Source organism: Tenrec ecaudatus, chromosome 2 (assembly GCF_050624435.1).
Source record: "Tenrec ecaudatus isolate mTenEca1 chromosome 2, mTenEca1.hap1, whole genome shotgun sequence".
Lineage (NCBI taxonomy): Eukaryota > Metazoa > Chordata > Mammalia > Afrosoricida > Tenrecidae > Tenrec > Tenrec ecaudatus.
The window spans coordinates 93653528-93668416 of record NC_134531.1 but is presented as its reverse complement, the minus strand read 5'-3'; the positions used below and the strand labels follow the sequence as shown (position 1 = coordinate 93668416).

The following is a 14889-nucleotide window of genomic DNA, read 5'->3' as shown; positions in this document are numbered from 1 at the left end:
TAATCCTTAAATGCCATCTGTCTTCCCAGTTCGTATGGCCTTCTAGATATAATCTGTTCTTTTTATAACTGAGGCCCAGGCTCAACTACAAATGATTCATTAGGCTTAGGACACACTCTATTTCTGCTTTGTTCATTAAGATAATAAAGACTTGGTATAATTCTATTGACTAACAGGATTGTAGCCAGAGGTATAGAAGTTAGGAATCCAATGCCTATTTTGAGGGTACACAATTCAATCCATAACATTAAAATTTAAGCTTATTAGTGGAATTTTTTCTTATCTGAAATTTAAAAATGTGACACAAGGAACATGATGTGTGGAGTGAAAAGACAAAATTGATATGCTGCTCCACATGTTTCCAGTGCCCAAGACACCATGTAGAAAGAGAGATGGCAACACTGAAAACAGATCCAGTCTAATGCTGCTCCACATGTTTCTAGTGCCCAAGACACCATGTAGAAAGAGAGATGGCAACACTGAGAACAGATCCAGTCTAATGCTGCTCCACATGTTTCTAGTGCCCAAGACACTATGTAGAAAGAGAGATGGTAACACTGAAAACAGTTCCAGTCTAAAGTTTTCCCAGTTGTCATTCTTAATTCTATCTAGGCAAATATAGTCGCCTATTATAATAAAAATTTTAATAACCAAGCTCTATAATAAAAATTTTGGTATGAAAAAAAATTCTCTTATTATCTGAAGATTTGTAGTTGAGTTGGGGCCAATATAGGAAAATGGTCCTGTCTCCTCTCCAAAGATCCTTGTATACCAGATATTCTGGCCAAATGATTCCAGTTTTGAAATTATATTTGCATGCTTTACAATTAAGTTCATCTTTATTAGTCCTCTGTAGGTGCTTGGATGCATTCAAAGATAGTTATAATTCTCCTGAATTGTTTGGTATTTATGAATTATTTTTAAAAGGGGGAACTTTATGCTAATCTGTTTTACATTAATGAGGAAGATAGGAAAACATATTGACATTTATTGGAGCTAGGTTGGATTGAAAGGTATGTTTGTTACTTGTACTAATCATTGTGCATTTCGTTTTGGCAACAACTGTAATAGGAAACTAAATAATATTGGTAGTGTATATCTTTCCCCAAAGTAAATATAGAGCATATAGAAATTCTAATTTTCGACTCATATTTGTTTATGGGTCTACTGACTTTCTCACCCGGTCTGAGTCACATACTAGCAGAAATCACAGGGAAATGAATGATGTTCATGGTTCATTCTAGCACCATCCCATTTTATGTGCAGTCGTTAACTTTGAATGCTAAATAAAATTAAAAAGCTGTTTAAATGATCTAGATAACTTAAGTGTCCTACTTATTCTGCAAGAATTCTGTGTATTTATTTCCTTAGCACATTTCAGCATGGCATAGATGATTCAACTTCGGATGCCTTGAAACTAGCTTTCAACCAGCCGCTGCACTGGCTTTCTGGCATAAGACATTTCTACCCTTCTTGTCTCAGGTAAGTACTTCTCATTGGTTTGATAGCTAAAACAATGGGGTTTCTCTTAAACTTTAATGTGAACTTTTGTTGAAAGACATAAGTGCATTTTTTCATAAGCAAACTCACAACGTTCACAGTATTGTTGCAAGGTAGGTAGGTGAAAAATATGTTTTTCCTTCCCTTTTCAGCCCAAGAACACAAGGCACACACCTCAGAATCCGGTTATCACTAGCTGCCATAAAGGCGGTTTCTACCCGTAGTGACTGCTTATGCAATTAAACGAATCATTGTCCATTACACCAGCCTCACCTTTGCCTGTGTTTGAGCTCATTGTTGAAGCACTGCGTGGCTCCATGTTATTGAGGTTTCCGCCCTGTCTTTGTTTTGGCTGACCCTCTACTCAGCATCATGTTCTTCTTCAGGGACTGGTCTCTCCTAATAACTCATATTTTAGTGATATGACTTATGTGAATTACTGAAATTAACTCCAATTTTAGCTAACTCCCAACTCAATTTTCAGCCTTCCATCTTGATTTATGGCTGGGAATTTGACAGTTCTCCAGCTGATTGTTAAACATAGACAGCAAAACTGGATAACTCATGCAGCACACTAGAAACTTAGGAAGACATTGAGAGAGGAGTAACTTTTGAATAGCAGCTTTAACTTTTCTTATTTAATTAACAGCATTTAAAAACAGGAAAAATCATTTAAAGTATGATACGTGCTTCCAGAGTAATCTGATGACATTTTGTGGCATTCTGTAGAATGTCAGTTTAATTCTTTGTTGAATATATCATTGGGAACTACCTTTCCCTGCTAGCTGAGAATAAAAATACCAGGTATAGCTGAAGGAGAAATTGCTAATTTCCATACACTTTTTATTCATCGCAGAAATACACTATCAGTGAGTTCACCATCTGAGTTGACTATGTCTCTGTTTTTGAGAAACTAGAGGTCTATCTGTAAGTATAGAATGACTTTTTTTCCCTCCTCAGTTGTGAAATTTAATACATAAAAGTCTCTCCAAATATAGCAATCACATACTGCTTGCCCATGTAGATACTAGAGAATTCAAGACTTAAGAGATGTGGGCCCTGTTCTTAAGACCTTAGTGTATAGTTAGTTGATAATTCTAAGGCCATCTCATTATCATTTCATCTTTTATATTAAAATAGTCCTTATTTTAGAATTAAGAGCATATTTACTGTGCCAGAGAACAAAGGTCAAAGGTTAGGCTCTGTACCTCTACGCTTAAAAAATAGTATTCCTACCCAAATAAAATGGTCATTTCTTTATTATATAAGGTCTCTTCTTATTGTTCACTTTTGCAGGGCCTCTGATACACCAATGTGCATATGTGGTTTCGTCGGCAAAGGAGGGAGTGAGTTTGCCAGCTTCCCACACTTAGGATATAGGAGAACCTTTATTTCCTAGGGGATAGATATGTACTGGAACATCTAAACCACGCTATCCCACATTCAGAGCTTAAAAACACCATGTTCAGCTGGAAAGGATAAACAGTAGTTTTGGTTTTCTCTGAATGGTAGGATTGCAAGTGGTTTGCATTTTTGTTTGCATTGCTTTCTGTATTTTCTACAGTGCATCTGAGCAGAGACTTCTGTTGTTTGCATTTTTAACTTTCACTGTGAGCTGGACTAAGGTTTGCAGAGCAGATAGTTAGTTTCATCTTCACCAATTCATATACATTGTATTTCATCCCATTCGTTGCAGACACCCTCATTGTCCCATCACATACTCAGCTTCCCCCCTCGGGTTCCTGTTTCCATTCCCCCTTCTTTCCCGACCCTTCCCAGTAGAGGATTTCTAGCTCTGTATCCATGTCTCTAAGCACGTACCTATACCTTAACATTAGATGTCCAGGTGACCATATATTTTACTACTGAAATCCCAGTGAGATGTACTCAACTCATCCTCCCTTTCCCTCTTCTTTGTCCTGTATGCATAGAATCTTCTGTCTTAAGAGTGTCATCATTCCTTGTATCAATTTTTAAAAAAACTTATGGTCAATGTGTATATCACCAACATGTTCTATTTTCACTTTTTTTTTACGTGAAAAACTCAGTGACATTAATTACGTTCACCACGTGGTCAGCGATCACGGCTCTTCGGGAAAAGAATCTCGATTGTGGTTTCCATGATGAGCTTCTGCCTCACAATTCCCAGTTTGCTATCATGTTCTATTGATTTTTCTCCCAACTTCTCTTAGAGCCACCCGTTTCTTTCTTCTTTTTTTAATAGTTTGGATTTAATGCATATAACGTATTATTCCATAATTCTATCGTGTCATGTAGAACTGTACAACTGCTACCACAATCCATTTCTAATTGTTCTTTTACTACATGGACTCCTTCACATCATCTCCCTTTTACCTCCCTCCTTCACTGGAACCCCCAGACCCCTTCTTCTATTTGCTGTCCCTCTAGGTTCATCAATCTTGGGTTTCCTATACCGAAAAATGGGAAAGCCTATAATACAGCTTCAAGAGGGTAACCTCTATTGACATAACACCTCTGCTATGAACAAACAAAAACCAAACCAAAAATACAGAAAATATTGAAATCCATTGCATAACCCACTACACTGCCATGGCTCCTTAAGGAACTATGAATAGTTGCAAAATAACTTCAATTATTTATATGCATTCTCAACATTGGCATAAGGATAGAACACCAGAACATGTTTTTAGAAATCTTCACCCTTACATTCATATCCCTCACACATGTAAGCTGTTCATGTATGACCTTCTCCCTAAGTTGTTCCCCCCAAACTCCATTTTTCACCCTAGCAACTAAAGTAAATGGAAAAGGGAAATACCTGGGTTATATAACAAGCTTAAAATATTCTTTCTGGCAAAGGGGAGGCTGACTGCAGTCAGATAATGGAAGTATTTTAGATTAAGAAGGATTTTAAAAAGTGATTAATTAATTTCTTTAATTATGCCTTTGCATTATTTCAGGAAGGATTTCAGCCTCCTCTTTTCAGTGTTAACTATATAAGATAATGAATAAAAATTGGCAAAAAAGAAGAAATAGAACGAGGGATAGGACATGAAATGAAGATTTAAGTACGATGTAAATACGCACAAATAGCTGGAACTACACCCAAAGCCACTGCCTTTGAGTTGATTCTGACTAGTAGCAACCCTACAGAGGGTTTCTGAGAGCATCCATATTATGGGCGCATCCAGCGTCATTCTTGTCTCCTCGAGCAGTTGGGTCTGGGGGTTAGCAGTCCAGCACTTAACCCGCCGTGCCACCAGGGCTCTGTGTGCAAGTAGCTGCATGGACCACTTCCATGTCTATCGATTTACCTGAGGAGCAGATGTAATATATAAGTGGGTCAAAACCACAATTTTAACGTTCTTCTAGAATCCCTGGAATCGAGTTTAGAGGAATTGGCTTGAGGGAAAATACATATATCTTCAAAGCAGTAATAAAAATGTACTATGTTCATTATTCATTGTGCTGGCACAGGCCAACAATGTGAGTGGACTTTAAAAAGATAACTGCATGTGGAGGGTATATCATCTCAAGATTCATACAATAGTGTTCTTTGATGTATAAAAGAAATAATGCCGTAATGGTCAATTGTTGTTTGTTGGTAATGCTCTTTATTATTTTCCAAACTTTCATCTTCATGGGTTCTTAATATCTTGACAAATAGTTTCAGGTCTGCTTGAGCTAAGTAGATCATAGCTTTACACTGAACCCAGGTAGCATGATCCTTGTGAGTAAACGGCCGATTCATCTAACAGTGCTCATGTGGTGTTACGGTGACAACATGATGTTTTGACACGTAGCCAGTGCATCCTGCGCTGTGTATATTATTTCTACTATGCTTTGTTTCTCGTACGCTATCACTCAATCCTAGTTTGGATTTATATAATTTATTCTTCTCCCTAAATGCATTAGCCAACTCGGGCTCTTTAATTGCATTGTATGCTTTAGGGCCTTTCCAGGTTACCAAGATACAGTCCCCCTTCCCTCTCTCACCGTTCACGCTGAGCATCATGCTTTCCATAGAGAAGGTTTTCAAAATGCATTTATTGAAGGAATGAATGAATGGTACTTTCTGAGCTGTAGAGCGCAGGCACGAGAGCACAGTGTTATTGAGGAGGTGGCGTCTCGAGTCATTAGGACAGAACATCTGGGAGGAGAACATAAAGGGCTTGGGTCTGCCAAGGACTGCTGACAAGCTGCTGCGCAGGGCTGAGGAAAAGAGCTCGGAAAGCTTTTACTCTGATGAAGTGCCAGACTTTGACAGAGAGCCAACATCCAGGGAAGTAATGAGAGCTTTTTAACACTAAAGCTCCTAAGTGGCTGTTGGGTGGACAAGCAGCTGGATTTAAAAAGAAGAGGCTTGCAGAAGGTATGCCACATGGAACTGAAGTAGGTCCTTAACACGCTGAAATAGCTAAAAGCTTCCGTTTGAGATATCTAAAAGCTTTCGTTTCTTCTTCTATTTGTGCTTTAAAGATAGTTAAATAGGCAATATGTTATCAAGAGAGACCAGCCCTTGGAGAAGGACATTATGCTTGGTAAAGTGGCGGAGCAGCGACAAGAGGAAAGTCTTCCATGAGATGGACAATTATGAAGACAGCTCAGATCGGCAGTGTTTCATTCTGTTGTATCAAGGGTCTCTATGAGTCGGACCCAACTCAATGACAGTCAACAACCAGGGCAGGCAATATGGAGCCACAGAGGAGATTTGAAAAGCAAGCATCTAGAGATTTTAACATTAGACAGACATGGTTTGCACAGTTCTGAGGTTTGGAAAGTTCATTAACCTATGTGCGCTTCAGTTTCCCCACGTACTCAACTCTATATTTTGAGAAGGAAATTGAGATGTAGGTACAATAATACTATCTTAATGATCTACTTAAAATCAATATTGATACCATTACCTACTTGCTCCATCTTGAAACACCTTCCTTTAATTTGTGTGATATTTTCATGCCAGACTGATGAGAATTAAATGAACCAAAATGCCTTCATGGCATCTATCACGTAAGAGCTTACGAAACAGTCATCCATAACTGCTGTGTAAGTTTCAGAAAGGAGCAGATTCTATCCATTGCATTTGTAATAGTTTCCTAGGGACGCCAAAGTAACTAACTTGCCTAATAATATTGACTGAGACTCTGAAATTGAAGAGCCTAATAGGTTGGTGGGATATATGTATACTAGTCTGTTCAGCTTAGAAGGTGGACTTTTAACCTTTGTGAGGCTGGGCTCACGAATGCGGTGGCATCAAACAGCAGAAATGTGTCCTCTCTCAATTCCGGAGGCTAGAAATCTGAGTTTGGGGTACTTACTGCCAGGGTCATTTTTTCTCTCCAAAGACTCTCGGGACAGGCCCTTCCCAAGTTGGTGCAGCATCTGATGGCCCCGGGAGTCGCTTGGCTTGTAGTAAGAAGCACAGCTCCATTCCCTGCCTTCGTCTACACAGGCGATCTTTCCCCTGTGTCTGTCTTCACGTGATGCTTTCCACACTGTGTGTCTCTCTGTGGTCACACCAGTCACACGGGGTTAGGACCCACCATATTCTAGTATGCCCTCATGCTAACAACTGATTACACCTGCAAATACTTCCTAGCTAAATGAGATCACATGGACAGGTATTGGAGTATAGAAAGCCAACATATCGTTTTTAAGTGATGTAATTCAATCCATACGCTGTTGAAAGGTCCAAGTGTAATTAAGTGTCTTCTCTTTGAGTCCCCGCTTTGGGGAATAGCTTTCCTGAGCAGAATGCTCTCTAAGGTTTCTGTGATGGTGTTGACTGGTAAACAGGGACTCAGAAGATTTGTTGGCCTTGGCTCAGAAGGCTAATTTTGTTTCTCAAAAAGTGTGACTGAGTGATGCCCCAACCTAATGGCTGGAATGTAATCGTAATTTTAGAATATTAAATTACACACACATATGAGGTAATATTGTATAACATTTAAATGCAGAGCTAGAGCCACAAGTTTGAGATACTGTTATCAGGTAGTTTGTGGAGGACATAGAATCACCATACGTGAAAAAGATGAATCAAATAAAAGAAACAAGTGGGTACAGACCCACAAAGGTTAAAAATCTATCTCCTAAGTTGTACACTTGGCACTGATGATATAACCAACACAGAAAAATTAGACACTTTTACTTTTTGAGTTGTAATCAATTTTATTGGGCAAGTTATTAACAATCAAGGCAAATTCTGTATATGAGTGCTCATAGCTGTTTCTAGTCTCTATTGAATCAACTGTTTCTGATCTCTATTTATTCAATCACTTATGAAGATGATAGCGATTTGGCTATCATCTTATTATGAAGCATGAGATACAGGCAAACATTTTAAATGTTCTCAATGCACACATTTTTGTACTCTTAGTTAAGTGGTGAAGAAAATATTTTTTATTTATTTTCCTCCTCAACTTCCTTTCTCAGGTATTAAAATTGCCTTCTTAGGGATGGATCACAAAACTGTGTGAAATATGTGTCTTTACTGATTTCTCTAGAACTATTTTTGAAGGGTCAGTTTCAGAAAGCTAAATATAGTAGAGTAATATGAGGACTTCTCTGATCCCCCCCACCTCCACTTTAAGGATTTTCCCCTCAGTTTCTCTTTAGTTATGCCCTAGCCTTTGTTTTATATCATGTAACTATGGTCTCTGGTATAAATTTGGCCCAGTAACCCATGCCAGGAATCATCTGGTCAAAATCAGTCCCTAGATACCTTGAATAACATGGCTCCAATTTGGGAATCATCCTTGAGACCACAAACTTGATTTTAAGGCAACAACCTGGTACTCTCAATCAGGAGGTTGAATAAAGCCAAACATCATGGATGTTGGACAATACTCTTTCAACCCCACCCCGTACTCCCATCCAACTCCCTACCGAGTCTCAATCAGGATACTGGGGGTGGTGCAGGGGGTGGGCATGGAATAGTGAAACGAGCCTAAGTTTTGAAGTCAGAATGACTTGAGTTTAAAGTCAAGAAGCTACAATATTAGCTAAACAAGCTTGGAGTGATTTCTTGACTTTCATAAAATAATATGTCAATTGTCTTCAGATATGTCTCAGTTTGGATTTCCCGTGAAGCAGTCCCTGAGACAACAATTCAAGGAAAAGCTTATTTTCTGAGGGGAGGAAACCCAGGGAGGGGAGTGAGGAATTGAGACAAGGCAAGAAAGACAAGTAAAAGCTGTGTGATCAAGTTAACTCTCAGAGGCGATCCGCTCCCTGGGGCCTTAATCTCCCTAGGGAAATTATGAGAACCACATAAAATGTACATGCCCATTCAGTAAGACTAGTCATGTGTTTATTTACCAACTCCAATCAGCCCTTGGTTGACAACTATTCTGGGGTGTTATTTCTTGGCACCTGGGTGGTAAGAGTGAGGTTGTGGGCAAATCAACCACATATGCAGTCGTCGACCCCTTGAACCACTGAGCTCCAGTCATTTCCTCTGTTAAGCACTCTGAGTCCTATAAATGATTCTTCAAAGTGATAGCTGGTCACAATTTTATTTCTACAGTGTGATTGTAGTAGAATTGATCAGGGGGGCGGGGTACTGGAATGCTTTCTGCTGCAGTTATTCTTGAGTATGTAAGGGTGATCCATCATTCCCTTCCTCTACAATCTATTCTATGGAGGCCTCGTGACACAAAAGTTAAGCACTTGTGTGATAAGCGAAGGATTCGTGGGTGGAATCCACCCTGCAGCCCCACAGAAGAATGATCTGTTGATCTACTTCCATCAATATCACAGCCTTAAAAACCCAATGGGGCAGGTCTACTCTGTCACATGTGGTCATTATGAGTCTAAATCAACTGGATAACACCTACCCACAAAAACAACATCTGTTCTAGCTGTCCCTTCATTCTTGTCCAGCACTTCTGCTGATTTACGTTGCTTACCTGTGGAGTCATTGAGACTTCCACCCCCAAGAGGTTAAACCCCTGGTTATATTGCTTTTGACGTGTCTGCTGACTCTGTGGTCCCTGCCAGAGTGGAAAGCCTCCAGACATGTATCGGGAAGCTTGGCTTGTTGACCCAGGGAGTTAGAGCTAAGGTCCATTGTGGAGTGGAGTGCCCTCTGAGCATTTATTGGCAGCACTAGAAGAGCTTTATAACTGTATCCTGAATTATAACCTGTTAATTTCTCTCATTTGAATCGTGGCGCTGGAGAGAAATATTGAAATAGTATCCATGGACTGCCAAAAGAACAAACAAATGTGTCTTGGAAGAAGTACAACCAGCATGCCCCTTAGAGGCAAGGCTGGCGAGACTTTACCGCACATATTTTGGGCCTGTTGTTAGGGGAGATCATCTCTGGAAAGGGCATCTTGCCTCGGGAAGTAGAGGGGCAGCAAAAAAGAGGAAGAACCTGAATCGGATAGATTGACAACGTGGTTGTAACCAGGGCCTCAAACATAGGAACACTTGTGAGGATGACTCAAAATAGGGATGGGATGAGGGGGTGGGAGTGTGGGTAGACTGTGAATATTTCTGTTGTACATACAGTCACTAAGGACAACTGTCCTAAGAAACTCCATCATTGTGAGTATGGTCTGTGGGTTCTGTGCAGCCATAGCCATGGTTTATTGAACTTGTCAGAGATGGAGAGAGTGCTGGGGATGAGATGGCTGGTGTCCAAACTGGTGAGAACAGTGGAAGGTGAAGCTACATCTGCCCCTGTCCCCTGAGAACTGACCTTGGGCTGATGTGGAGCTGGGTTACCCTTTCGCCTGGGAAGTCAGAGGAAGTGAGATACTACCCCTGTCATTTGTGCACCGTGTTTCTCCTGGCAATCAACATGGGGAATTCGTGTTTCCACCCCTTAACTTTAGGCTCCGTAGGAATGGAAGGTCCTGGTTTCTGTGACACAAAGGTTAAGGACTTGGCTGCTAACTTCAAAATCGGTGGTGGGAGGGCAGTCCTCTAGAGAACACAGGTAGGATTCCACTAAATCTAAAGTTGTGGCTGCTATCTGGTTATTTTTGGCTCCTCAGGCCACCGACATGAGAGACAAAGAATGAGGTACTCTATCAGTAGGGATAAGTAACCTTGGCTATTAAAAGGGTTCCATAGTTGTAGCTGAACAGAACTCTCAAGGGATTCTTCGGGGCAGTTCTTGGAGCTCCCATGGCTGGTGATACCATATGGAGGTGACCCCAGAGTAACCAGTCAAATAGCCAGTCCACTCCCTAAAGGAGCCTCCTGCACCTAGACACGCAACTTTTGTACTGCCATGGGCCACACATGCTCCTGCTCCGGCTCTACCTCTGGTCCTGTGTCACTCCTCCATGGGTCCTCTGGTGTCTCGGCTTTCTGTGTGCTGGTTCTAAGAAGGTCAGCGTACTGGGATCTGAGTCCAAAGGACAAAGTCCACAGTCCACTTTTCTTTCCTGATGGAAGTGAGATTCTTACTTCCTGTCCTGAGAAGACTCATTCTATACTCAGATGACAAACTTGAGCAATAGAGCTCCAAGTTTTTACAGGCACTGTTAACCCAGTTAACAGTACTCTATCATGCCACCAGCCTCTTTCCCTTGCCCAAACCATCAAGAAAAGAGGAAATACACTCAATCTGCATAGTTCTACCCTCTTGTCTGGTTAGCGTTACAAAGACCCTGGCTGGAAAAGCCATAAGTAATTCATGACACCTTCTAGGACAACTCCTTTTTCTACTCGCAGGCTTCCAGACTCGTCTGTACAGTGTAAAGGAGTGTGTTAGTTCAGAGTGAGTATCTTAAATGACAGTACCCCAGTACTGCTGTCATCTGGAATCTGTGTGTTTAAGAGTCAGTTTTAATGTTCTACTTGATATCTTCCATATGATGCCCAGGTCGTGGGACCAATGGGTCCCAAAGTCATGTGACCTGAGCAATCAGACTGCTTACGTCAGATGCTAAACCTACCACCGAGCTTTCTTTTGCTCTAGGACTCACTCTAACAGGCAGTGGGAAGGCAAGCCAGAGTGCACTGACACAGCCAAGATTTTTCCAGCTTCCTGTTACATTATACATACCCAAATTGTAGCATGTACAATTGAAATACTTGTTTATTTTTCATAAAATAATCACATCTGAAAACAGCGAAGATTTTGGATGAGTCAATAAAAATAACTGTTTTATAAATCCATGTGGGTTAAACCTCATTTTGGTGTCATTCCCTATTATATGAATTTAAAAGTTTCTTTAGGTCAATCTATGCCCCAGAAATAATGCACTTATTTGAGTATAAGCCTAATGCCACTTGTCCATAAAATCATCCCACTTTCCAGTCCCAGAATTGTGAGTTTTATAACCAGGACAACATTGGGTTTATGAGAAACTAGTGGCATAGTGAGTAAGAGCTCAGAAGCTAATAACCCAAACGTCGGTGGTTCAAACCCACCAGTCACTCTGGGCAAGAGCTACGACAGCCTACTTCTGTGTTGATGGGCAGCCTTGGAAACCCAATTCTATTCTATCCTACAGGGTCACCATGAGTTGGAATCAACTCAATGGCAGGGGTTTGAGGTTGTTTCATTTTTGTCTTTGAACTATAGTGACATTCAACATGTACATATTTGATACTTATATATATGTGTGTATATAAAAATATCCCTTTCTGTCATTTTTCATGAGGCTAGTCTCACTTTCACAACTCTACCAGCTCAGAGAAAGAGGGAACAGATGCTTCTCCATATGCCTACCACAGACTCCTCAATGCGTTTATTACCACTCAGGGCTTGGTGATTGAGGAAGCTTTGTAATATTTTCTTTCTCCTCATCGTGAATCATTCTACTATACGGTTCAAAGTCTGCGATAAATTGGAAGATCCAAGAATTTAGGTACATTTCAATGAATAGCTTCCCATCTGGTAAAGGAGAAGCTTATTTTTACCCAGGTATTCAGATACAGTGGTATGAAATGACATCCAAATTGTTTTGTTTCATTACATGTCCAAAGGGCTGAGCAAAAACAGTACCCTCTTCCCATTCTGCACACTGCAGTCAAATCAGAGAATGATCTTCCTTAACCTCCTCAACAGGTCTCAAATTCTGACCTTGACTGGGGAGCCTCCTTCTGAAGACCCACTCTCAAAGATCCTCCTCCCAATTCTATACTTCAGCCAACCTGAATCTTTCAGTTCTTCAAGTGTATTTGTGAATCAGCTCTCAGCTCTAACATACTATAAAAGTAGTAAATGTTCAAAAAGCAAGCTTACTTTCATGAACACAAAGTAGTTGCTTTCATCTACCCCAAGAGAGCCCTGTGAAGCACTTGGAGGCAGCACGTGGACTTTGGGTAGAGAGGAGGATGGTCATTGTGAGGGTCAGCTTTAGTTCTTAGCCCAAAGGGTTTGCATCATGGGACCTTCCTTGGCACCATGATTCAGACCATTTAGTCAGAAATCCTGTGAAGCCTGAGAGTTAGGAACACCCCTCTTCACTACCTCACCTGGGGCAAGGGTGCTTCTAGCTCACCTGTCCCACTGACCTGCGCTGCTTCAAAGTTCAAGCACAAGCTGAAGAAGTTCTGTGCATCTCGAAGTTGTAAAAAGTTCCCAACCTAAGCTGAAGGAGGTGCTTTGAAACTTCTTCATTTTATGTCATCGAATCCTCTCACTTTTTGCCTTTTGGCAAAATTTTGTTTTTTCCAGACTTTGTGTCCCCATTTCTGAGCAAAGGAGCCAGTCGGCTGGCTGCACTTAGCTCACTGGTGGGGACTCCGGTATAATGCCGCTGTGCTCCTCTTGACAGACTCTGAGTGAAGAGAGAACACTTCACTGGAAGAAAGGGACAGAGCAAAGAGTAGTAAAATATGCAGGTGTGCCATTGGCCCTTCCGTTCCCTGTGAGCCCCGCCAGTGTGGCTAGAGACTTTCCATAAAGATTTCCAAGAGAAAGTGAGGCTTTGCTGAAAAATGAAGACTGAGTGCAGTTATGAGATGCTAAGGCCCCTAATGGCGCAGTGGTTATGCGCTGGGCTGCAACCCAAAAGGTTGGCAGTTTGAAACCGTCAGCTGCTCCTGTGAACCGTGTTCTCCCCTGCCCTCTGAGGTCGCTCTGAGTCAGCGTTAACCCAATGGCAGTGACTTTGGTTTGGGTTTTTAGGGCCTGTTATGTAGGTGGCAGCCACATGTAGCCCTACCTGGGGACAGAGGCACAGAGGCAGGAAAGATGGCACTACTACTAGGATCTATCTAATACCTGTATTTCCTAAATCACCGTGTAGGACAGTGGTTTTTAAACTTCCGCATGCACCAGAGCATCCTGGGGGCCTTCTGTAGTCCACTCCCAGTATTTATGATTCAGTAGGTCTGATATACTGCTTAAGAATCTACCTTTTTAACAAGCTCTCAGGAAGGCTGATGCTGTTTGTTTGGGGCCCACCCTTTGAAAGCTGCTGGTTTAGACTAGGGTGCCAGCATTCCAGAGCAAGGAGAATGATTAACATGCTCAGCTGCTGACCAAAAGGTTCGTGGTCAGAGTCCACGCTCCAAGACATATCAGAAGAAAGGCCTGGCAATCTCCTTCCAGAAAACCAATCCCTAAAACACCTGCAGAGCTTATTGCTACTGTGATGCTGTCAGGAGTGGTGTCAAAGGATGACAGGGGACGCAGATAGCTCATCACTCCATAAATTGCATCTGAGAGTGCCTCAGAGTCTCTCATCATCTCTTAGCAGCAAACCCTTTGCCCTGGGTTTTTTCCCTCTGAAATACACGGCCTCTCCTTCATCATTGCTAGTGCCCACCTTTCCTCTGGATGCCAAGCAGCCATTCCCCCCCAGAGTCTTCATGCCTGTAACCAAATTCAGTTGGATCGCTTTCTGCCTTTTTTTTTTAAAGCCAATTTCCCATGTAGTGCCCATTAGCCAACCTAAACTTGGAGATTTTTAGATGGGAACGTGAATTTTAAAATTCACCATTTAAAAATCTCTATTTATTTTATGATGAATCCGTGGTAAATAAGTTTCAATAAGCACTGAGGATACAGGGAACTGATTCTGACTTCCTGTTTAACATTGATGGTAAATTCTCAAGCAGAAGCTTATTTGCCTTGAACTGATTTCCCTTTGATGAAATAATTACCGCAGGAGGTAGCAGTAGTGTGACTATTAGCAGCAATCCTGAGAAACGCGGGTTGATTTAAGACTGTACATATTACATAATTAGATTACAGTCAACCCGTGACGGAAGCTTTAGTCCCTTTAGTTTCATCAGCAATCATAGTACATAGCAAATGACAAAGTCTACTCAATGCCATTGGTACCCTTTCCACACATCATGAAAAGAGTTAATAGACATAGTAGGAACTCATTATGTATTTGAGGATGAACAAAGAACATGTACTCAAAGGCAGGCAGGAGTTTTCTTTGCTCAATGACGCGATCGTAGTCATATTGTGGTGGTTGTTAGGTGGCC

The 14889-nt window shown here is 41.2% G+C and overlaps 1 protein-coding gene across 1 annotated transcript in view; it reads left to right on the top strand.

Annotated features, from left to right (window-relative positions):
* KIAA0825 (KIAA0825 ortholog) overlaps nucleotides 1–14889 on the top strand; it is a 498599-nt gene that overhangs the window by 168125 nt on the left and 315585 nt on the right. The window contains exon 12 of the mRNA XM_075541286.1: nucleotides 1372–1482. Coding sequence (XP_075397401.1) covers nucleotides 1372–1482 — 111 coding nt within the window. The remainder of the gene's footprint in view (nucleotides 1–1371; nucleotides 1483–14889) is intronic.